The sequence below is a fragment of the Spinacia oleracea genome, chromosome 1 (genome assembly GCF_020520425.1).
Source record: "Spinacia oleracea cultivar Varoflay chromosome 1, BTI_SOV_V1, whole genome shotgun sequence".
Taxonomy (NCBI): domain Eukaryota; kingdom Viridiplantae; phylum Streptophyta; class Magnoliopsida; order Caryophyllales; family Amaranthaceae; genus Spinacia; species Spinacia oleracea.
In genome coordinates this window covers 107,235,014-107,261,903 of record NC_079487.1, presented here as the reverse complement: position 1 = coordinate 107,261,903, position 26,890 = coordinate 107,235,014, and the positions used below count along the sequence as shown (strand labels likewise).

Genomic DNA, 26,890 nt, shown 5'->3' with positions numbered 1-26,890 from the left:
CTGATTTTTTTTGAGCAGTTGGAGGTTGATTACGTCCTTCTTCAAGACTGTCCTCAACAATCCGATGCTACTACTGCCACACCAAATGTCGATGAACGGATCGCTAAGTATGAAAAGCACAACAAGTTCGTTAGAGGTCACCTTCTCACTCATATGGGTAACTCTCTTTTTGATCTTTTCATCAATAACAAATCTGCTAAATCTGTTTGGGAGACGTTGGAAAAGAAATATGGTACAGATGATGCTGGAAAAAAGAAGTATGCTACGGGAAAGTGGCTACAGTTCAAGATCGTTGATGACAAGCCAATCATGAATCAAGTCCATGAGTACGAGAATCTGGTTGCTGACATTCTGGCAGAAGGTATGAAGATGTGTGAGGTGCTGCAAGCCAATATTCTGATCGAGAAGCTTCCTGATTCATGGTCCAATTACCGCAATCATCTCAAGCACAAGAAGAAAGATATATCCCTTGAAGAACTGGTCAGCCACATGAAGATCGAAGAAGCCAACCGATTGAAGGATAAGGACTCTTCTCCTTATGAACTTTCTGTTAAAGCTAACATTGTGGAATCTTCTTTCCCAAAATCTGACAGGTTTAATAAACAAAATAAGAATTCTGGAAACTTCAAGAAGAAGAATCAGAATTCAAAACAACTTGGTGTTCAAAGCAAGAAAGGTGGAGACTTCAAGAAAAATGGGAAGTCAGAGAAAGGATCTGGTGGTTGTTATGTTTGTGGTAAGTCAAGCCATAAGGCTTGGCAATGCTACAACCGCAAGGATGTTGCAGGCAATGGCCAGAAACCGGATCAAACCAAGAATCAAGCTCATGTTGCAGAAGATACTAATGAAATTATTGCTGCTGTAATTTCTGAAATTAATTTAGTTGATAATAAAACTGAATGGATTGTTGATACAGGTGAAACTAAGCACTTCTGTTCAGATAAGGAACTGTTTGCAGAATTCAAAGAAGTTACGGGAGGTGAACAGGTCTTTATGTGAAATTCAAGCAGTTCTGAGGTGCTTGGCAAAGGAAAAATTCTCCTAAAGCTGAATTCTGGAAAATCTTTATCTTTGCAAAATGTACTGTATGTTCCTTCTCTTCGCAGGAACTTAATTTCTGGTGCTCTCCTAAACAAAGCTGGTGTGAAACTTGTTTTTGAGGGTGACAAACTTGTTTTATCTTGTAATGGGGAATTTGTGGGGAAGGGATATTTTTCTGGTGGTTTGTTTATTTTAGAGACTGTATCTGTTATTGATGTTATGAATAAGACTACTCTTCTGCTTACTTGCTTGAGTCTGTTGATCTTTGGCATGGTAGATTGGGACATGTTAATTATGGCTCTTTAAAACGTTTGCAAACAATGTCTCTAATTCCTAATCTGAATAGCAATGGTCATAATAAGTGTGAAATTTGTGTTGAAGCTAAGCATTCTAGAACTCACTTTAGACCAGTTACTTCTAGACAAACTAAATTGCTTGAATTAATTCACTCAGACTTAGCTGATTTTAAGAATACCGAAAGCAGAGGCGGCAAACGGTATTATATCACCTTTGTAGATGACCATTCTAGATATACCAAAGTGTACCTTTTAAGGACCAAAGATGAGGCAGAATAAAAGTTTTTAATTTATAAGGCAGAAGTTGAAATCAATTAGACCGTAAGATTAAAAGGTTTAGGTCTGGTAGAGGTGGTGAGTATGGTACAACCTTTTTAAAGGAACTTTGTGAGCAAAATGGAATTATTCATGAATTGAGTGCTCCCTATACTCCTCAACAAAACGAAATTGCTGAAAGGAAAAATAGAACCCTTAAGGAAATGATGAATGCAATGTTGATTAGTTCTGGCTTACCTGATAACATGTGGGGGGGGGGGGGGGGGCGTACTTTCTGCTAATTATGTGTTGAACAAAGTACCCCATAAGAAGTTAGACAAAACCCCTTATGAATTGTGGAAAGGTCATGGACCCAACCTAAAATACTTGAAAGTGTGGGGGTGTTTAGCTAAAGTTGGTTTACCTTCCTTTAAACGGGAAAACATTGGTCCAAAAACTTTTGATGCAGTGTTTGTTGGTTATGCTGAAAATAGTGCAGCTTATAGGTTCATGTGTTTGAGTGATAGGTCAATGTGTGAATCTAGAGATGCTGAATTTTTTGAGCATATTTTCCCTTTAAAGAATAATGTTGTTTCACATAACAATTCCCATGATGCTTCACATGATGTTTCTACTTTTGTTCCCTCTTCTTCTTCTATACCTTCATCTTCTCCTATTGTTCAAACTGATGTTGTAGAACCTAGGAAAAGTAAAAGGCGTCGAACTGAAACTAGCTATGGTCCTGATTTTTTGACTGTGTTTTTGTCTGAACTCAATAATGTGGATGAAATAGATGAGTTAGTTGTATTTCTTAACTTGTTTGATGATGAGCCTAAAACTTTTGATGAGGCCATGAGTTCAATTGATGCTAGTTTTTGGAAAGAGGCGGTTAATAGTGAAATAGAGTCCATTATGTCTAATCATGCATGGGAATTAGTTGAATTACCTAAAGGTAGTAAAGCCATTGGTTGTAAATGGATTTTTAAAAGGAAAAGAAAAACTGATGGTGCAGTTGACAGGTACAAAGCAAGACTTGTAATTAAAGGTTTCACACAAAATTTTGGTGTTGATTTCTTTTATACTTACTCACCAGTAACTAAGATCGCCACTATTCGTGCTTTACTTGCTTTAGCTTCAAGTTATAAGTTAATTGTGCATCAAATGGATGTAAAAACTGCTTTCTTGAATGGCGACTTAGAAGAAGAAATTTATATGGCTCAACCTCCTGGTTTTGTAGTTCCAGGACAGGAACATAAAGTTTGTAAGTTAAAGAAGTCTTTATATGGTTTGAAACAAGCTCCAAAACAATGGTACGAAAAGTTTCATAAAACTATTTTAAGTTTTGGATTTATTGTGAACCGTGTTGATGCTTGTGTGTACTAAAAAATGTTTGGTTCTGATTGTGTTATTGTCTGCTTATATGTAGATGATATGTTGATTTTTGGTACACATATTGATGCTATTAATGAAACCAAAAGGTTTCTATCCTCTCAATTTGAAATGAAAGACATGGGTGAAACTGATGTGATCTTGGGTGTTAAAGTCACCAAAACTAGTAATGGTTTCTCTTTGTCTCAATCTCACTATGTGGAAAAAGTGTTAAAGAAATTTAACAGTTTAGATGTTGTGCCTGTTAAAACTCCTTATGATGCTAGCATACACTTGAAAAAGAATAAAGGCAATAGTGTGTCTCAATCTGAATATGCTAAAATAATTGGGAGTTTGATGTTTCTCATGAATTACACTCGGCCTGACATAGCCTATGCAGTTAGTAGACTTAGTCGGTATACCCATAACCCCGGTAGAGACCATTGGAATGCTCTTAGGAGGTTATTAAAGTACCTTAGGGGCACGATGGATTGGGGTTTGCATTATGTTGGATTTCCTGCTGTTTTAGAAGGTTATTGTGATGCAAACTGGGTATCTGATAATGATGAGGTAAGTTTCACTAGTGGTTATGTTTGTACTTTATGTGGAGCAGCTATCTCTTGGAAGTCTTCTAAACAGACTTGTATTGCCCGGTCAACTATGGAGTCCGAATTTATTGCATTGGACTTGGCCGGGCAAGAGGCGGAGTGGTTGAGAAATTTATTGACCGATATTCCATTGCGGGGGCGTCATGCTCCACCTGTATCTCTACATTGTGATTCTCAAGCTGTTATTTGTATTGCTAAAAACAGCGCTTATAATGGCAAAAAGAGACATATTCATGTGAGGCATGAATCTGTGAGAACACTAATAGAGAGTGGTGTAATTACTATGGAATTTGTGAGATCTGAGAGGAATATAGCAGATCCTTTAACCAAGGGACTAAATAGAAGATTAGTCCTTGATACGTCGAGGGGAATGGGGCTTAAGCCTGTTAGTTGAGGAATTCATGGTGGACACCTGACCTTGTTCACACAAGGTTTCTTGTGGTCTAACGAAGCCATGGAAAGACTCATTTGTGTACACTTCCCATTTCTATGACTTGTACATTTTATGTGAGGTTAATCTTCTTAGCTTTTAATGAAGTTCATATCCCAGGGTCTGGGTGGTCCTAATGAGAAGGACTTGATGAATTCACCGCATGTATATTGAGAGGTTGAGGAACAACTCTTAATGGTTTCATATCCCAGGATATGGGTGGTCTATGTGATAGACTTGATGAAATCACCTACTTGAGTGTGAAGGTTTGGCCACCTTCTATGGAAAACTTGGGCAAGTTTTTCTAGAGCACTCATGAGCATCCCAAGTATAATGACCGTTGTTGCTTGGCTATCGCGGAACTCATAATAATCTAAAGTATGGTATGTGTTATTGGGTTTTATTTCTTGATTGGGATAGTTCCAGATTTGTTCACTTTCTCAATAAAGAAATTGCCTAATCTTCACTATGTGTTGGTTCAATCGAAAGACACCAACATTTAAGTATCAAACCTTCATAAAAAGTGCTCAAAATTCGTTTTCTTCTTTTCTTTTAAATAAAATGGGTCTTTGCATTTGTGGGGGATTGTTGGAAATAATGCAAAGAAAGAATTTTACCATTTGTGAAAATGTCCCACATTGATAGAAATTAAATGTATGGTTTTCAAGGGAAGTATTTAAAGTAAAGGGGATTGTCCCACATGGGAAGAAAATGAACTCTTCCTTTTGTTTAAATATAGGGAAGGAATGTTTATACTTTGAAGTGCTTCCCCTAGTGGTTTGGGCTAGAAAGGGAATCCCCACACGCGCGCCGTCGCCGTCCGGCCGGTTCGTGTTCGTGTCACGTGCGCGGGGTGGTGGGGCCTCCTTTTTGGGCCATGTCGTAACTGACGGTCAAGTTATTATGAAACCGTTTAGTTACGTAGCCCATTCCGTTCCTTGATTTTCGCTTCCGTTTTAATTCCCAAATCAATTCTGATTTTCAGTTTAATTAGCAGTTAATTGCATGATCAATTCTGATTGGCAGTTACAAGTGTTTAATTGCCCAATTTAATTCTAATTTCGGTTACAAACCCTTGCTTGCTTTATAATCAGTTTTGGGGAATCAGTTTTGGACACACCGAAAAATTCCAACTCTCTTCTCCTATTCTTCTGAGCATATTATGAGTCCCTAGTTCGTTTTATTCGAGTGCACGTTAAAACGAATTGCTGTGTAAAATCTTGGGGGGCAACGCCTATTACGATTGCACCATAGTTGGGGCGAATTTTGCTTCTAAGACAGTGTTTGCATAACACGTCACAACTTTATATACATCAAATATTCGGCCCACATTTCATTTACATTTTCGGATTTTACAGTATTCTTTCCTACAGAAAGTTATAAAAATGTGTCATTTGAATTTATTGATCCTATAAACTCTTATTTTATTTTATTTTATCTTAAGTATTTCGTATCTTATTAGACTTGAAATCTCTGTTTTTTTTTTAAAAATGCATCACTTGTATTGGTAAATCTTTTTAAATTCATCATTTCTACATTTAGTACTCGTTAATATTCTATCATGTTTTATTATTTTTCTCTATGTCATTAATCATCATTTAAAATATTTTATTGTTTTTTTTTCTATCCAATGGTACTCACTTAACCTCCGTTCTATTGGACTTATTTTGACTGAAATTATCTAAACTTAATGAACTTATCTGAATTTATTTTATCTGTTCGTGTGTGAAAGTGTCTGAAAAAAACCTATTTTTGGTGAACTTATATTATCTGAACTTAACTGGACTTATCTGAGCTCATCTGAACTTAATCTGGACTTATTTGGTCTGAAATAAGTCGAATTAAATACAGAGTAATTAAAAAAATATAATACCTCACATGTTATCACTATCATAGTCCTCATTTTTATTTTTATTAAATAAATAAATTATCTACTTATCTACTTACATTATACAATAATAATTTTATACTTCGTATGTGTCTCTTAAAATTATGTGTGCATACAAATGATGAAATTACTTAGGAGTTGTCCTTGTGCAAATGGACTTCTAAATTTTTTTCTTAGTTCTTACCTTCAACAAAATAAAAATAAAAATACAAACAGTGAAGTGAAAAAAAAGGCAATGAGTAATACAAAAGAGGTTTGGCTTCTTTCATATTTTTATTTTCGTTTTCTTTTGGTGTTGATCTTGAGATGACGTGCTCGCGCGTGTGGTTGAATAGTGATATCTATATGTAGTTACGGAGTTTGTAGTTGTACATTCGTTTTTGTCCCCTTCTCTGGACACTCGTGTTTTTGTTTCTGGTGGGTGGTATGAATGAACCAAAAAAGAGAGTATTGGGAATCGATCCTAATATTATTTGAAATTGGGAGAAAAGCTTTAACCAACTGAGTTATCCCCTACCTCTAGACACATATGTTTCTTTTAGTGGATCCTTTTTTGAAAAAAATAACTAAAAAAAGATTATATTCTCTCCGTCTCGAAATGAAATATAGTCTGGGGCAGATCTTTGTTTGGGCTGGGGTGGGTCTGACCCCCTGGCCGAAAAGTTTTGTAGTGTATTTTTAGTTACGACCCCCTAAAACTTGTGTATAATTGTATACTTACATAGTATATTACTTATTATTTTTTTTCTACCGGCCCCCCTCGTAAAACCGTTCAAGGTTCGACACTGAATATAGTGTGTGAGAAATTGAAATATAGTACATCGATGATTAATTTATATGAGAACGTATAATATACGGATTTTTCATGAAATACCCCTCAATTTTCACGAAATTCACCAAATGCCCCTCAACTTTAAGAAATTCACCAAATGCCCCTCACCTTTAGTATAATACCCAAACTACCCTTACTAATGACACGCCGTTAGTCCGCCGTTAGCCTACTTTTCTAATTCACCAAATGCCCCTACAATGTAACTTATTTCACCAAATACCCCTATTTTAAAATATAATTCACCAAATGCCCAAATGTAAAAATTACCTTTTTAAAGCCCAACGACTAGTTTTTTGGGACTGAAAAATAGCCGTAGCTTATTGTTTTAGTCAACAAAACTTTCCAGTCACTTGAGAGTTGAGACTATGGAAGATATAAGGCTGTGTGATGATAGATACTGTGGCAATGGTATGTTACAGTTTAGAACTATTCGACCCGAGTTAATAAGTAAGTCCCTTGAGTATAAGAGGATACTCAAGGAAAGGGAATCCTCACCCCAAAATACAACTTTGAGGTTGTAAGATACAATCTCAACAACTAGGTTAGGCCAACTTGGTACTTTGTATATGCAAGCAATACACTTGATACAAATATATAATGCCTCAATTTACTTATTTACATTTCTTATAGAGTGGCATATGAAAAGAGCGATACAATTAAGAGAATGTCTCCAAAATAAAAGACCAACCAAATGAAACTCTACTCAAAAGACTAACACCACTTAATGAGTTTGATGCGTGTTTGGTTCACGGTTATTTGAGGCCACGAAACGAAATTAAGAACATGACTTTCTTCCCGCTTATCTACTTGGATAACAGGAATATGATACTCCATTAGTAGAGGTAATAGAGTGTAATATCAATTGGTTATCTGCAATATGGAGGCCCTTTTTTCCTTTCCTTTCCTTGAGTAGTGATTTTAACTTATATTCATGCAAAACAAGAGGTAATAGACTCATTATGTGTGGATGATGATTTTGAATGATAACTCATGACACAAAATGAGATGAAACTACAACAAAACAATTTGGTGACTAAATAAACACTCAGAACAGGGTTATTTATACTAAAACAATAAACTACGGCTATTTTTCAATCCCAAAAACTTGCCGTTAGGCTTTAAAAAGGTAATTTTTACATTTGGGCATTTGGTGAATTATATTTTAAAATAGGGGTATTTGTTGAAATAAGTTACATTGTAGGGGCATTTGGCGAATTAGAAAAGTAGGCTAACGGCGGACTAACGGCGTGTCATTAGTAAGGGTAGTTTGGGTATTATTTTAAAGGTGAGGGGCATTTGGTGAATTTCTGAAAGTTGAGGGGCATTTGGTGAATTTCGTGAAAATTGAGGGGTATTTCATGAAAAATCCGTATAATATAACACATGTAGAAAGGAATAAAGTACATGAGTAGGTTTTCAATTGTATTTTTTTGTGTGGTCCAAAATAAGGGTAATATGAGAATTATTTTATGTTCAAATAAAGAAGTAAAAAAATGGGAAACCCCGTTTGGAATACATATTATAAATTTGGGACGGAGGGAATAGCAAACAACACTTTTACCTAAACTCCTCGGCAAACAACTTACTCTCTTTAGTACAAGGTGTACAATAAATTTTGTGCAGTAGGATAACTTTTATCCAATTTTTTTTATAAATTTTACGGGATACCAAAATTTGTAACTTTTAATATATTTTGGTTATCTTTTATACTATAAATAAAAAATTGATAGATAAACATTTTAAAGGACTAAGGAGTACATTATTAGTGATTTAAAGATTTTTTTTTATTAAATTAAAAAAAATATCAATATAAAACAGACAAATTTTACATAGATAAGAGTAACTTTTAAAAATTTTGAGTGCACTTTACTATAGTATACAATATTTATTATACACTATTTGTAGATAAGAATTTGTGCTCTCTGATACAAGTAGAACGTATGGTATATGAGAATGTGAATTTGGGAATAGAAGGTGGTATATTTATTGAGAATTTAATGGAGTACTCCGATATTGCATTTCCATGTATGTTTAGTGATGGGATAGAAGATAAAATTACTACATTATAACACATTTACACATTCCACAATATTCTTTCTTTTTGGTTTCACTAATGACAAATTAGTCATTTTATTTTTAACTTATTCTAGAGGTGATCATTTGCGGGTTTGGGCGGGTAGTGGACTAGACCTAAGTTTTATTTTTTGGTCTAACGGGCTTAGAATGGAAAAACCAAGCCCTTTTTTGAGGCTTTGACTTCTTGTCTGTACCAGTATATTAAATTGGTCGGGCTTGCCTGCGGGACGGTCCTAAAAATATACATTTTTTATACTAAACATAATTAATTAATTTGATGTTTATGGTTTAAATTTTTGTTTTGTTTAAATGCTCTCTAAATTTCCGAGTTTCATCACATAAAACAAAGTGAAAAAATAAAATTAAGGGATATTCTTGTAAGAATATCAGAAATAATCAAATTATTTGCCTTAAATAGATAAGTTAATTCTCCCTCCATCCCTTAATACTTGCACCTTTTGACTGGACACGCTTGCCAATGCACAACTTTGACCATCAATATCTTTAACTACATATTATAAAAACTTGTAAAAATATTAATACTTTGAAAATATATATTAGATGAAGCCAACAATATATTATATACTAACATTTTTTTGCATATACTAAAAATAAAACAGGGTCAAAGTGAAATAGTGTAAAAAATCAAAACGGTGCGAGTGTTAAGGGACATAGTTAGTAATGAAAATGAAAACTTTCACCCACTAAAAAGTCAAGAATACGATATTTTTCTATTACTTACCATTTTTTTTTAAAAAAAATACAAGTATAACCGACTAACTAAAAAAAATCTAAAACTAATTTACTTTTTTAATAAACGGGGCGAGTGACTTGCCTGCGAAAATTTTACTGTTTTTTTCCAAAATCGTTGTCAAAGCCCACTATTTAAACGGGCTTGATGGACCAGGCTTAATGTTCCATCTCGCTCATGATATTTTTGTTAACACAATGACGACGATTATATTAATAAGGCATTAGCCTAAGGTTCGGTACAACAGAAACCCCTATAGAACATGAGCAAAATAACGTTAAAATTCATACCGCTTATTATCAAAATATCCAAAAACCTACCAACAAAAAACTTACAACTTATGTACATGATAACCCCATTAGGCAAGCTATACACACCAAAACTCCAAAATGCCCTATGCCAAATAGTACTAGATTTTGGTGATTTATCCGTACTCGATTTCGACAATAGCAATAGAATTGTCCTTTGTTGAACCGCCAACAACAAAAGGGGTGAAATCCCTATTCCCCACGTACGGAAGAAGAACCCTCTGCACCTTTCTCCTTGCTCACATCCATCATCCTTGGCCTACTTGATAGAAGAACCAATCGTTCCAAACACAATATGGAAAGCATTCGAGGAAGAAGCCTCCTTAATTATCATCTCAATACCCTCCCCCCCCCCCCCCCATTGGGATATAAACCATGGCAAATTAATAATAGACACATTCATTTCTCATTCCTAATCTTACCTTTATTTTCCATTCTCAACCAAACATGGTAATTTAATTCCCCCCTTCTCATTTCCATTCCCTTGCTGAAAAATCAACTAAGGCCCTATTTGGTTCATTATTAGTAAAGGAAAGGAAGAGAAAAGAAAGGAAGGGAAAAGAAAGGAAAAGAAGGGAAGAGAAATAGATTTTATTTTCCTGTTTTTGGTTTAAGGGAAAGAAAAGAAGGGAAGAGAAAAGAAATATAAATGACAGCTTTTAATTTTCTCTTTCCTTCCAAATTCCTCCAATTTTGGGAGGAAATGAAAGTGAAAATTTTATAAAGGAGCTTTCCTTCCAATTCCCTTCCTTTCCTTCCACTTCCCGTATAATTATTTGAACAAATACAGGAAACCTTATTTTACCTTTCCTTTCTTTTCTTTTCCTTCCAATTCCTCTCAACCAAATAAAGCATAAATTAACTAATTAGCCAATTCTCATTTCCATTCCCTTGCCCCAATTTCCACACAACAAACACTCTACGAATTATTTAAAAAACCCAATTGGAAACTGAAATGAAAGGACGTATGTTTGAAATGGTAAACTATTTAAATGAAATATTCGGCTAAAGATTTAATTTTCAACCCAAATGCATAGTCTTTTGATTAAAGATTAAGTTCACTTACCTAAGTCTAGATCGTAGTTAATTTAGAGTTTAGTTTATAAGTACTCCGTAGTAGTTTAGAATTTAAAGAATTTAGTAATCTACTAATTTGGTACATGTTTGTAATGAATTTAATAATTTACGGTTTTTCAGGCGGCGGTTGTTCACAGGCAACGATTACGTAATATGCAGCGATTGCTAACATTATCCGAATAGACTTTAGCATTTCAACTGGTGAAAAGGTTTCATCGTAATCCACGTCGTGGACTTGCTTGTAACCTTTTGCAACTAATCTAGCTTTGAAAACTTCTAGTTTTCCATCCTTGTCCTTTTTCAGTTTGAAAATCCATTTGCTTCCTATGGATTGGTAGCCATCTGGGAAATCGACCAAACCCCAAACTTGGTTTTCGGACATGGAGTCTAATTCAGATTGCATGGCTTCTTGCCATTGCTTGGAGCTAGGGCTCGTCATAGCTTGTTTGTAAGTCGCGGGTTCATCGCTTTCCAGCAATAGAACTTCATGGCTCTCGTTCGTCAAAATACCTAAGTATCTTTCCAGTTGAGACCTATATCTCTGCGATCTACGCGGGGTTACATTTCTAGTTGGTTCTTGATTCTCACCAGATACTTCTAAAGATCTCTGAGTTTCAACCTGAATGTCATCTTGAGTATTCTCTAGAGTTTGTTGTTCGACTCGAATTTCTTCGAGGTCTACTTTTCTCCCAATTGTCATTTTGGAAATGTGATCTCTTTCCAAAAAGATACCATCTCGAGCAACAAACACCTTGTTCTCAGATGTATTGTAGAAGTAATTCCCCTTTGTTTCCTTTGGGTAGCCCACAATGAAACATTTTTCAGATTTCTGTTGAAGTTTGTCTGAAATTAATCGTTTGACGTATACTTCACAACCCCAAATCTTAAGAAAAGACACATTTGGAGGCTTTCCAAACCATAACTCATATGGAGTCTTTTCGACAGCTTTAGACGAAGCTCTATTTAGTGTGAGTGCAACTGTGTTTAGTGCATGTCCCCAAAATTCTATTGCAAGTTCGGCTTGACCCATCATTGATCGAACCATGTCTAGCAAGGTCCTGTTCCTCCGTCCTGACACGCCGTTCCATTGAGGTGTTCCCGGAGGAGTCAATTCTGACAAGATTCCACATTCTTCCAGATGGTCTTCAAATTCATGGCTCATATATTCACCGCCTCTATCAGACCGCAGTGTCTTAATCTTCTTGCCTAACTAATTCTCTACTTCACTCTGAAATTCCTTGAATTTGTCAAAGGATTTAGACTTATGCTTCATTAGGTAGACATAACCATATCTACTGAAGTCATCAGTGAAAATGATAAAGTAGCTGAAACCACCTCTAGCATGTGAACTCATTGGTCCACATACATCTGTATGGATTAAACCTAATAGATCAGTTGCTCTTTCTCCAACTTCAGAGAAATGTTTCTTTGTCATTTTGCCAAGTAACACTACAACAAAATAAGCTTTTAATAGCGCTTTTTTCAATGAAGACAACGCTTTTAAAGCGTTGTTAATTAGCAGTGCTGTTAAAAGAATGACAACGCTTTTTAAAAGCGCTGTTAATATTACATCATTTATTAATATGGCCTAATCCTTTTTAAAAGCGCTGTTAATATTACTGTAACACCCTAATAATTCCTTGCTTTTATAAAACCATTTTCCAACTTAAAATAAAGGAATTACTAAAGTATTACCGCCACCGTGATAACGGTTAAGGCTATTACTAGAATTACGCAGCGGAAATTAATGTCAACTAACTTTTAAAAACATAATTAATACTTTATCGAGGCCTCCTACAATTTGGACCCATAATGGCCCAAAACCCAAAACATAAATAGTTCAAACATTTCAAACATAATTAAAGTATTATTAAATGGTTCAAAATACGAAAACATGCAACTCTCTCGATCATCCCAAGCCACATGATTCCGATCTACCAACCTGCTATATTATTCTACTCCCCATCAATGCAAGTGCAAATGATAGATCATCATAGGGTCATTAAGGCAAAGGCCATGACCAAAACACACAAAGCACGTAGTCAGCAAAAGCTGAGTACTTACAAGAATAGAGTGAACTGAAACTAAAACATGCATCACTCCCTAAGTACTAATCATCATGCAAAAGCCATATAATAATTAACAAACAAACCATGAATACAAGACTCGACTCTTGACTCACAATTTAATTAGAATAAGCTTCGAACGGGCCAAAAGAATATTCCATAAAGGAAAAAGGTGATGGGAGCCAACCATACACCAAATAATAAATAATAAATTCGGGCCATACCGAGTGTCGGGCCATACCGACGGAATTCCTGCGCATATTATAAATGAAACAACGTCTTGTATCATTAGTAGGAGTACGAGCTTTCCGGCAAGACTCCCCCCATTGTTCATACTCAAGGTATATACGTTCCAAGAGTTTTGAAGCTTGTTCTGGTTGCACTTTACGTTTATTAATATTTTATTAAAGGCGAACTCAAGACTCACAACCATGCATACATACAATTAATAAACAACAACCAAAACAATCTTATTTTAAATGCTTTAGGACTTGTGATCAACAAGGCAAGACACTTGTAGAATTACTACCATGTTCCTCCTCACCAAAGTGAGACTCCACATCATGCACATTAACATGAGGGTTGTGCCCTTGCACGACAAATCCTAATTCATTTCATACATAATATTCCCAATTGAACCCTACATGTGCGGTGGCTTACGTGAGCTAACCCTTCACATGTGGTAAAATAGATAGTACAACGAGGTACGAATAATTGGCTCAAAGTATGCTAGACGTCCCGTACAATAGCATACAAATAAATAATCCATCCCTTGCATGTAAAACAAACCATACATGCATAAATATTGAACAACATGATTGACAATGAAATCCGTACTCATAATAACTCCAACATGCTTGTTCAACAATTAATCCAATAAATCCAATATTACAAATCATGCTCGTTCACCAAAATAAACATGATTCCACATAATGTAATTCACGTCATCAACAATCATGTAATGTCATTGACAAACGGTGTGGTCGCCCTAGACTTGTACGTACCTTGAATACCTAAGCGTAGGGGCCACTTTGCAATAACGAGCACTCAACTAGAAATCACCTCCTATCATCAAAATAATGAAACTTAAATTATTTCCATGTTCATTAAATTTCCAGCAACTTTATAAAATTTAAAACATCCTTTAAACTTTAGAATTCAATCGTTTTTCAATAATATAATCGTCTCAATTTGCAAAATCAATCCCTAGTACAAAACATACTTTTTCCGCCTTTAAAATCAATAAAAATCAACACTTTAAGCCTTTATTCAAATCTGAAAATATAATTGATTATCATAATTAAAATCATCACCTAATTATGCTAATCAATTGACTCATTAGGTCTAGGTTAAAACCCTAACTAGAAAATCCCAATAAAACTAGTTTATTATCATAAAAATCAATGCTTTATTCAATAAACAAATCTGAAAATTCATCCTTTAATAATTAAAACAAACCTAATGAATCACACAACGCAAATCCTCAAACCACGGTATTCATAACCGGTTCCCAGCATTTTAATTACTCAAAACAATATTAATATTATAATTTAAAATACGGAATTTAAATAGAATAGGTAAGGAAGAAGAGAATTATACCAATCCGGCCTATAGCACGGAACAACCACGAATATAATTTGATTGGGCGAAAAGAATTGAACAACGAACGAACAAGCAACAATGACAACACACAACGCATTGCCCGAGTGCATGTGTGCAGCGACGAAGGGACGAATGCAGCAGGGGCCGCGCGCGGGCTGGGCGCTGTGCGCGAGGGAGAGAGCGAGTGAGCGAGGGGTGCTGGGCGCTGGTGCGCGAGGGAGAGAGAGAGGGAAGGCGAGGGGTGCTGGGCGTTGGGCGCGAGGGAAAGCGAGGGCACGCAGCAGCGTGCAGCACTGCTGGGCGTGGGACGAGAGAGGAAGATAGGGAGTGTGAGAGTGTGTGGGCAGCGCTGGGGCGTGAGGCCGAGCAGCACGAGGGCACAGCAGCACGAAGGCACGAGCACGGGGCTGCGTGCGTGTGGTGTGCGGACGAGCCGAACAAAGAGGAGAGAGAAAGAGGAGTGGGGTGCAAGCAAGCCAAAAAGGGTTTTATGAATTTAAGGGCTTCATTTAATGATGGGGGAGTCCTATTTATAGGCTCTCTAATCCCTTGATGGGCTAGGCTTAGGAGATTTGAATTGGGCTTATGAAATAAATGATTGGGCTAGATTAATTTTTAAATTAAACTTCTTTTGATTGGGCTCGTTTAATAAAACGAATTGGACTTTTTATTTAAAACCCGAAGCCTTTAAAAATCATTTGCAACTCATTTAATTTCCCGACTCAAGAATTAAATTCGTTTCGTAATTAATTAAAATAATAAATATTCTAATTAATTAAAATACATTAAATAAAATGTATTTAAATATTATTTAAATGCTAATAAATCGTAAAATGCTTTATAAATACAATAAAATATACTTATAAATATTATAAAAATATGAGGTATTACAATTACATCATTTATTAATATGATTCGCATTTACCATAATCCTCTAAGTCAAACGGTTATAGAATTCCTTCCTTTTGAAGTCTTTCTATGCGCTTCATGTTAATATGGCCTAATCGACAATGCCACAGATAGGTGAGATATGAATAATTCATTTTGGCCTTTTTGGTATTTATGTTATAAACTTGTTTGTCGTGATCTAGTAAATAAAGTCCATTGACTAATCTAGCAGATCCATAAAACATCTCTTTAAAATAAAACGAGCAACTATTGTCTTTTATTAAAAAGGTAAATCCCTTTGCATCTAAGCAAGAAACAGAAATGATGTTTTTAGTAAGACTTAGAACATGGAAACACTCTTCCAGTTCCAAAACTAGCCCATAGGGCAACGACAAATAATAAGTTCCTACAGCTAATGCAGCAATCCTTGCTCCATTTCCCACTCGTAGGTCAACTTCACCCTTGCTTAATCTTCTACTTCTTCTTAGTACCTGTGAATTGGAACATAACTGTGAGCCACAGCCTGTATCTAATACCCAAGAAGTTGAATTTACAAGTATACAGTCTATAACGAAAATACCTGAAGATGGTACGACCTTTCTGTTCTTCTAATCTTCCTTAAGCTTCAAGCAATCTCTCTTCCAATGCCCCTTCTTCTTACAGTAGAAGCATTCAGATTCAGAAGTGGGTTGGCTCACCTTCTTCTTTTCAGACTTGGTGCCGCCAGCTTGCTTAGTTGAGCTGGCCTTCTTGCCACCTTTCTTAGCATTCCTCTTCTTGCCAGATTTCTTGAAGTTGCCCCACGCACCATAAGCACATCTTGCTTATCACTATTGAGCGTATTTTCAGCGGTCTTCAGCACACCGTGAAGCTAGGTGAGCGTTTTGTCCAGACTATTCATACTGTAATTCAGCTTGAACCGATTATGAAGGAAATAATGCCCTTGGTCCAAGTATGCATATAATATTAAGTCTAATAAATGCAGTTCAGTATTAATTAAACAAGTTAATAATTCAGTGAGATCAAATGAGCTGAATGCCTAGCTAGAGGCCGCTTCAGTTCAAGTGGAATTAATGACATTAATCCACAGCTTACTCTTGACTGAATCCGTAGGGTCACACAAATAGTACGTAAACGGATCAAGTATTTAATGTCATTAAATACTCTATCTATGGATATTCGGAATCGACGGATCTTGGTTTCAGTAGGAGCTAAGATCGTCACAAGCAAGAAAAGAATACTCCGGAAACGATGATATTACCGGAAACGGAAATATGGATCGTATCGGAAATATAAATATTATCCAAGTCGTAGATGTTGCCGGAAACGGAAACATGGTACGTATCGGAAAATATTAATGGAAACGGAAATATTGCCGGAAACGGAAATATTGTCAGAATCGGAAATATTATCGGAATCGGAAAATAATTCCGGAAACGGAAATATTAAACATTTGTTCGAAACGGAAATTAATTCCGGAATCGGAAATATTAAATATTGTTCGTATCGGAAATGAATTCCGGAATCGGGAATTTAATCGGAAGCGTATCGTACGAATTAGCATCGGACGAGGCTCGCTAGACGAAGGCCCAGCACGAAGCCAGGCCGTCGCCCAGCAAGCCACACGCATCACCAACACACGCCAAGCCTCGACCAGGCCCAGCGCATGCCAGGCCCAGCCAAGGCCTTGGGCGCGCGCGCGGACTAAGGCAGCGGGCATGGGCCAAGGCGCTGTGCGCTCAGCGTGGGCTGCAAGGCCTGCGCGGGTGTACGGTGCTCGTGCGATGCTCGTGTGCGAATCCTAAAGCTATCGGGATTCGATAAAAGATTAAAATCCTAAACCTATTAGATAAAGTTTATTTAATAGAGTCCTAGCAGGATTCTAATTAAATTAAATTCGTATCCTAATAGGATTCCAGTTCCTTTTCCATACCTCTATAAATAGGTGCCTAGGGTCATAATTTATAGACACAATTGAAGTATTCTAAAGGTAAGATTTTGAAGAAAAATCAGCCACTCTCTTGCCCCTAACCAGCCGAAAATCTATACTACCTTAAGGGAGATTCTAGTTGGTCAAGCTTAAGGCTAATCCGGACATGCTATGGACTATCTACGGAGGGACGACACTTGGAGTCCTAAAGACTTGTTCTTATTCGGTTCGGGCGCAGCTAGGGAGGGCACGCAACAAAGTGTATGCATCTAAACTATGCTAAATGATTATGTGTAAATAATATGCTTTCCTGGCTTTATGGTTTTTCCGCATGATTTATGTTTTGTCATATGAATCATAACCTATCAGTGGTTAATCGGAAATTAATTGATTAATAAATTTTTGATTTTTCGCCCTAAAATTATGAAATTAATATGTTTTATAAATTTGTCATTAATTTTGAATTAAAAATTTTAAATTTTTTATGCATTTCGCTCATAAAACTTGCACGCACAAAGCAATGGACGCTACGTGTTACCCTTAAGGGGTGTTGTATAGTGCGGGCATGCGACGACGAGCAAGGGAGCTCGTCGCCCATGCGGTAGGAATGCAGCGAGCAAGGCGAGTGGCGCGCGAGCACAAGGCAGCAGCCCTGCCTTGTGTCGAGTGCCGTGCGCATGTGGGCGATGGGCGAAGAGCAAGGGCGTGGCACAAGCAGAGGCGCGCGCGCGCGCGAGGGCGAGAGCTGGTCGCCCATCGACCGCTGCTCCGCGCACCAACACGCGTGGCCTCGAGCGCTTGCTTGCGCGAGCGAGCGAGCACCATCGTAGCTGCTGCGATGCTATGGGCAGGTAGGCTGCGCGCAAGCGTGGCTTGGCTTGCTGCGTTTGCGCGTGGCTGCTGCGATGATGTGCCATGGGCCAGCGATGGTCGTGCAATCGACGGGGCTTGGGCGCAAGCCCAAGTGCTCGTCATGTTACGATTGTCGAGTTTTAAATTTTAATTTGAAATTTTCAGTTCATGTAATTTTAATTAATTTTAAAATTAATAATTTAAATTGTTTTCTTGGATTTTAATTTTGAATTATAATTATTATAAATTTTTTTTATTCTAATTATTTTACTAAAATTAAAAACCTTGAATTAATTTAAAATTCGACTGAAAAATAAATTAAATAAATGGATTCAATTATAAATTTATATGAGCTTTAAATTTTAATTAAATTTGTATGTTTCCGGTTAGACTAGAAATACATTTTTATGTTTAAAATTAGTAAAGCATATGAATTTATTGGTTTAAGTGGGAGCCCTTTTTAGTCATAAACTCTTGATTAGGTCTACAAATCCTTTAAGGTTAAACAACTTGATTAGAATTAATAAGGACTGAATAATTGGTAGATTATTGGTGCCCTTGATTAATTGTTGCAAATGTTTATACGATGCATAAAATGTGTTTTAACTAACCAATTATGTGGGCCATTCATGATAATGAATGGATGAATGGTATATATTGTATATGTACTGTTTTGCAGGTTATGAAGGGACTAGTATGGCCCAAATAGGATAGAAAATATGGTCTGCGTACCATTAATTTGAATGTAATTGGTCTAATGCACCAAATTTGTTTTTCAATTTAAATATGGTCTGCGTACCATCAAATAGTTGTAATTAGTTTTAATTATAGCTTATCCTATTTGGAGAAAATGGCGCCTCCCACGGTGAAATTCAAGACGAAGTTTCCATTTTCGAGACGGACTTTGAAGTTGAAGCTTCAAGATGAAGTCGGACCATACTAGATCACATTTATCTTATGCATGCTTTAAGTTATTTATTGCTTTAAATATGTCTTAATTATGCATGAGATTGTGGCTTGATTATGTTGCATGATTAAGGATTTTTGTTCACTTAAAATCTAACCAACATAGTAAGAGCCTTAAGTTCCAAACTTAAAAATTGAGTTAAAAGGTGCCATGCCAAAATAACACTTACTTGGATATCCTTTACATCGATCTTAGTAATAGTTTTCCGCCATAGCGAGGTGTTACTTGTCGATACTAAAGGGGTAAGGTACTGTAACACCCCGACAATTCTCTCTTTTCTAAAATAATCTTTTAATATAAAACGTAGAGAATTATCAAGGCATTATCGCCCGTGTGAAAACGTACGGCTTATTCAGAATTTTGCAGCGGAAAACATAAAACTAACTTTTAGGTTCATAAATAATCGATTACATACTAAGTCCAAAACCAATTAACGGAAATAAAGAAATACGAATAGTACGACAACTTTCAAATATAAGTTAACAACCCAAATCACTTAATAAAACAAATATAACTACAAGCTCTCTAATCCCGATCCCAATGATGCATCATCTTCAAACCTGTAGATGGACAATGCTTATTGATCCTTAGAGACTGCTCACCAAAGATTGGGTCATCACAGGATCAATAAGGCATAGCCATGATCAACATGCACAAGCAAAAGCACGTAATCAGCAAAGCTGAGTACCACATACTAAATCAATAATAATCCTAACATGATTCTATTAAACGAACAATCATAACATGATGCTGAAGAAATATAAGTAAAGGCAAACGACACATATTAATTTGAATACCACACTTGACTAGGCTAAGCTAGACTGGACTAGACTTTGATAACAATAATATTATTTTAATTGAAATAGGCAATGGACCGAGTTTTCTAGCTAGGCGAGGTACGGGCGCGACTCCGTAACCTCAGTGACCTGCGATATCGAGGAACGTTTGACTGAAAATAGGACGCGGTGATCAATCCGGTCCGAATGAAAGGCCATGGGCTACCACCATGAACCCCAACTCCTGTTTGTCCGTCACTTTAGACGTGCACAGTCTAAAGCTATTGCTACTCAGTTTCACTTTACATGATTTACAAATTGACACCCTGTTATGACTCAACAATCACATAAAGCATGCAACTCACATTTATTTATAACTGTTTTTATCTTGGAATTGAGTAAGTGATCACAAAGGCATCAAACAAGACTCATTCCAATTAACTCCAATCTTTTCTTTAATACTGATCAACCCCTGAATATGGGTATAAGGTTTCAACTTACTAAATAAGGTCCTCCGCCCTCATAAAGTAGTGAAAAGCTAAAAAGGGAACAACAATTAACTAATCTGAATTATATACTAAATAATCTAGTGTTCCCAATCGAACATGTTTGTATCAATCTTCCATACTAACATGTTATAATCCTTAATATGTTCATCCAACAGTATCAAACATGCAATTTCAACCTGACTAAGTTCATCAACAACATTAACATAACCAAGTTCATCAACAATTCAACATGGTTTCAACAATTAGCACACATTCCAAGCACCCAGGTATGTACGTACCTTGTGTAAACAAACTGCAAGACCACTTTAATAATTCAAAAGTCGCCTACGGAGAATTCTCCACCTAACAACAACCAATATAGACTCATATCAATTCATATTGAATTTTCAGCAACATTAGGGAGCTTCAAACCCTTCCTAAACATAATTAGAACATTTCCCAATATCGAAACTTGAATATTTGATTTCCTAGCATCATATTTATTATGTTAATTATTGAAATTCGTTGAAAACTCTTCAAAGCATCATACTTTGAATTTCCAGCAATATAACTACTTTCAAACTACTCCAAAACATAATTAACATGTTTGAAATCATAATAACAATAACTTTAATAATTCCTAAACATCCTACCATGATTTAAATCATTAAAAACCTTAAAATTCATACTTTAAATAATTAAAAATCAATATTTCAATGCATTTATATAATCTGAAATTAATAATTTAATTATGCAAACATATAATTCTTGAAATTCATAATCAAATATAATTTAAATTCAAGAAACATAATTAAATCATTAAAACGTAATTCAATTCATTAATTAGTTTAGGGTTTAAGAATTAACCAAAAAGAGAGACAAAAGGGTGGTTGGCCGGTGGTCTGAGACGGCGGCAGCAGAACAGTCGGCGGCTGACAGGCAAGGCAAGATGGTGGCGCAGCGGTGGTGGCTGCGACTGACTCGTGTTTGCGGGATATGAAGAACGAAAAGGAGTTCCGTCGAGCAAGAGGGAGGACAAGGGAGGACGTCGGTTGGTGTGGGCAAGGAACGCGGCGGCGCAGCGATGCAGGCTGGGCGGCGACGTGGCGGTGGTGCTGTTGGTGGCTGTCGCACGTAAAAAAAGAAAAAGCAAGTAAGGAGAGCAAAACGCACGAGAGAGAGGAAGAAAGAAATACGAGGGGAGAGAAGAGGTTACCGGACGAAGGAGGAAGTCGGGCGTCGGAGGAGAACAACGGCGGCGTCTGCTGCTTGACCGGCGGCGGTGGTGGTTGCCTAAGAGGGAAGAAAAGAGAATTAACGTGAAAGAGAATGAGGGTTTCACGTGAGTGTGAAGTTGAGTGAGGAGAGAGAATTAGTTGTGGGTAAAATTTGGGTTTAGGGGGTTTATTTACTTTGTGGGCTATAATAATTGGGCTAAGATTAAGATTCTTTTCCAATTTGAGAGTATTTAAATTCAAACCCGATTAGAAATACTTTTCCAAAACCGAAGTGTTTCTATGTTTCAATTCGTTTTCGAATTATGATTCTAAAGTGTTTGATTTCAATAAATCATTAAAATATTTATAATTCATTTAAATAAAATAAATATACATTAAATATATATTTATTACTAAAATCGACCAATTTCATTTAAATATAAAAACTATACGTTAACATATGTTAATAAACTTTATAAATTTACGGGGGATTACAATCTACCCCTCTTAAAAGAAGTTTCGTCCCGAAACTTGACATGAAAATTCCACATTTTTCAAAAGTTCTGAACTCATTCTTACTGGAGAAGTACTGGTTTCTCATGTGCACTCTTTAGCCAACTTAAAGTTGCTTGTGTTACTCATGAACAGATTTTCTTATGCGGCGAATCTATTTATTTTGCATCAACATGTATAATTTGCTAAAATAAGCATTAAAATGCATAAAAACACCATAAAATTAGGTAAAAAGCGCGAATTTATATCGCATTCTACCCCCTAAAAGAAAACGAGTTACGCCCTCGTAACTCATCTCAGGGAATAATTCTGGATATTCCTAATTCAACGAATCCTTTTTCCCAATACAACATTTTCACGGAAGTCATTCCAGTAAGTGGGATTTCTACACTTCCATACTATGCCTCAAAAGGTTTCATTTTAATGTTCGCATGGTAGCTATTGTTGTAAGAAAATTCAATCAAATCTATGTGGTTCTCGACTACCATTAAAGTTAATACCACAGGCTCTCAACATATATTCCATAGTTTGGTTAGTCCTCTCAGGCTGACCATCAATTGCAGGGTGGAAAGCAGTACTCGTTTTCAATGTTGTCCCCAAGATTCAACTAGACTTTATTGCCAAAATTTCAGACTTTTGTGGTCGGAAAGGATCTCAAATGTTTCCCCATAAAGATAATGTCTCCAAATCATTCAAAGCGAACGCACTAGCAGCTAGCTTTAGGTCATGGGTAGGGTAATTAGTTTCATAAAGTTTCAATTGACGCGGCAACAGGTGCAGAGGTCAAACGCTCTTTTAAAATCTAGAAAACTTTTTACATTTCTTACTCCACTCGAATTTTGATTCCTCTTTCAACAAGTTGGTCAATGGTTTTTCTCTCTTCGAAAAGTCTTTCACAACCTCCTATAATGGTCATCTAAGCCTAGATAACTTCAGATATCAGACACGTTCTTTGGAGTAGGTCACTCACTCACAGCTTGAATCTTAGTAGGATCTACAGAAACGCTTTCTGCTCACTTTTCCTTTTCACCGAACCTCATCATGCCTTTCATGGATATATAACTCTTAGGATTAACTCTTAGCTCTTTCACCAATTCATATATTTCCTTTCATCTTTTCAAGACGCCAAATGGTTTCTAACGATCCTGGACCACTCAATTCTCCTCTTAAATTTATTCCCTTACGTAACATAGTTCTCAATCAATTTAGTCCTTCACTTTTCCGTCGGTGTCACTTATACACATATGACCTCAAGATTTGTATACTTCATTTAATAAAACTAGATTCTTTCTAAGCGTCTCCAAATAATCCTCAAGTGTTTGTCATGCTCTTTCTCATTCCTTGAATAAATCAGGGTATCATCAATAACACAATAACGAACTTAATTCGGAATTCGTAGAAAATCTCATTCATCAAGTCCATAATTAATGAAGGTGCATTGGTTAACCCAAAAGACGTTACTATAAACCTTTAATGACAATGGCGAATCCTAATGAGGTCTTAGGCCCTTATCAGCTATTCTCAATTGGTGGTACTTCAAACGCAAATCAGTCTTCGAGAACACACTCGCCCAATTCAATTGATCCAATATGTCATCTATCCTAGGCAAAGGATACTTGTTCTTGATGGTTACATTGCTTAGCTCCCTAAAATCGATACCCAATATCACACTCTCATATTTCTTCTTAATAAACAACACCAGAGCTACCCGTGGTGATGCATTAAGCCTAATATACCCCTTAACGAAACAACTCTTGCAATAGTGTCTTAATTCGCTCATTTCGGGAGGTGTCATTCTACATGGTGCTTTAGGTATAGGCGTCGTTCCAGGGACTAAGTCTATAGTGAACTCAAGGCTCTAACAGGTAACATACTTGTAATTTCACTCGGAAACACATCAATGAATCCACTCATAATGGCAACATCCTCGGTTTTCACTCCAACTTCTTTACTCACCTCTAACACACTACGGAAAAATAGTTCACACTCCATATTCATCAATTTCCTCACTTGCATTACCGAAATAACTAAATATTCTTGGTCTTCTCAAAACATCTATATGAGGTCAACCTTCCAATAGGGTTCCTTAAACTTACTTTCTGAATTTCACAATCTACCTTAGCCTTGTACAAACTTAGCCAGTCCATCCCCAGAATTACATCTAGGTCCCTAAAATTAAACTTTTGTCGAATCAGAAGGGAAAACGCAATCTTTTGTCTTCAAAGGCCAGTTCTTAAATAACCTTATACACCTTATGGTTACACCGGTGGGCATAATAACAGGTAAATGAAACATTCAAAATCTACTAATTTCAGACTTTTAATAACAAATGACAAAATGAAAGAATAAGTTGCTACCGAATCAAATAATGTTTAACTAGCACAAAATTAATAAAAAAAAAAAAAGGTACCATGAACTACGTCTGCAGAACGTTCAGCTTCATTTCTAGTCATCATGAACGGTTTGCCCGGAGTCTTATTCTGGTTGTTATCATTTGTAGGCTTATTATAGTTCTCTTGATTGTTTTGTGCCCCTCCAGGCTTTGAATTTTGGCCTCCAGACTGGTTAAACCTCACTTGGTTCCCACCTCCATTACTATTTTGTTCCTTCCTGTGCTTAGTGAAGCACTCAAACTCTCTATGCCCCCTTTTTTGACAATAGTGGCAATTCACCAATTTTCCTTTACAGTCCTTCCCAGGGTGGTTATTGTTGCACTTCTTGCAGTGATACACTCTCTCGGATTTACTCTTATTGTTGTGCCCCTGACTGTTTCCTCCTCGAAAATTTCCATTTCCATTTTCATTCCTATTCTCATTCATATTCCTCTTGAAATTCCCTTGGTTTTCCCGGACATTAAACTCTTTTCTTTTCTCCCCAACAACATTTTTCTCGTCCCTTATGGACTGTAAACCGTAAATATGAGCGGTTCTCTCATACACATTATCTAAAGATGTAAAGGTTTCTCCACCTAATCCCAACTGGATCTCATCGGTCAACCCTTGCTCAAACCTCTGAGCCTTTATTTCTTCTGTGGCTACAACCTCAGGTGCAAACTCCGACAGCGCTATAAATTTGCTATAATATTCAGCCATGGTCATACTCCCCATCCCAAGGTTTATGAATTCCTGCGCTTTTCGTTTTGTTATGAAAGGAGGATAAAACTTTTCCCTCATCGCAACAACAAATGAGTCCCAATTAAATCCTTCAACAACACTTAGCCTAGTTCCATTCTCTTTCCACCATAGATCGGCCTCATCTTTTAGGTAAAGGACAGCTTGACCTACTTTCATATTTTCAGGACAGTTTACCACCCAAAATAGTTTTTCAAACTCCCTAATCCAGTTTTCTATGAAGGTCGGGTCTGCTTGCCCCTCGAAATATGGTGGCTTAAATTTCGCAAGCCTTTCAAACATGTCCCCTGCAGAATCGGGGCGCTCAGTTCTTTCCTGGGCTAGTTTTTCCGCCAAGAGGCGAAAAACAACAGCTAGGTCATTATTGTTGGTCATCCCAGAACGCGACCTGAAATTAATATACTCTAATTCAGGTTCGAAACTTTACTTATATTATCCTCTAGCAAAGTAATATCACACCAACATCCAAAATTCACGTAAAATAAACAAACATTTACGAATGTGCAACAATTATTTACGAAGGTAATCCCCTCGATCATTTATGAATGATATTCACATACAGGGCATTCAACTGAGAAATAAGAAACACAGTCCAATCATCACGAATAACAAGGAAGCATAAAAGAAGAAACATTCCCCTTGCGTCCCAAAATAAACTTTTGATCCTTTGGATAATCAATAATCTAACTTTTACTCCTCAAAAGAATGTTTATAACAACCCCTAAATATTAACAACACACTTGTCCTCAAAATAAAATAAAAGTTCTATGATATAAACATAAACTATGGTTGGCGAATTATGGAATTCTCACACTGGAAACGAATACTTTAACTTTTATTGCTAATTCTATAAAGGTTTAATACTTCCTTGAAAATAATAAAGAATAACTCAAACTCTTATTGCTTTAACTTTGAACTGTTGTAGCTTTGCTACTTATTCTCCAAAACATTTAAGAACAAACTAACTATTACAACTTCAAATGTTTAAGGCATCTTGTCTATCTGTTCTTTCCTTGGAAATTTGTGAAGTGAAATCTAGATCCTCAGTATTCGTCGATCTTCTCAAAGGATCCTATGTTGGTGTACTTGGAAAGAAGCGTTTTATTCATGAAACAAACAACTTAAGATCTTACTAACGATTTCCCAACCAAAGCATAATCAGAATTCAATAAAACAATAAGTTTGGTGGAATCAAACAATTTCTATGCACATTTACATGCAACACTTAAACATTTAACAAATGCACATAGCAATTAACTTCTTATGCTAGCAATTAACTACTAATGCACATATAATTCTATCCTATATGCCCTTTCCTATATTACCCATCTCTCATAATAAATCATAATAGGTCAAACATTGAAGAATTTAAAGAATAAAACAAGAACGATTGGTAAGAAAAAGTTTATTAAACGAATTAATAATAAACGAATAAATAAAATAAAGAAATTTTATTATTATTTTTATTTTCAAACGAATAATTAATAAGAATTTTTTTTTTTTTATTTTTTTTTTTTTTTTTTTTTTTTT

General features: G+C 36.2%; 1 protein-coding gene across 1 annotated transcript; it reads right to left on the bottom strand.

The window, feature by feature from the left end:
- Nucleotides 1-19,510: 19,510 nt before the first annotated feature.
- LOC130469483 (uncharacterized) lies at nt 19,511-26,836 on the bottom strand. The gene is made up of 4 exons (XM_056838825.1): nt 21,716-26,836; nt 21,367-21,624; nt 20,799-20,862; nt 19,511-19,829 (listed from the first exon to the last, which is right to left on the bottom strand). The coding sequence occupies exon 1, from the start codon at nt 25,733-25,735 to the stop codon at nt 24,617-24,619; it is 1,119 nt and encodes a 372-aa protein (XP_056694803.1). The 5' UTR covers nt 25,736-26,836; the 3' UTR covers nt 19,511-19,829; nt 20,799-20,862; nt 21,367-21,624; nt 21,716-24,616.
- Between the last annotated feature and the right edge of the window lie 54 nt (nt 26,837-26,890).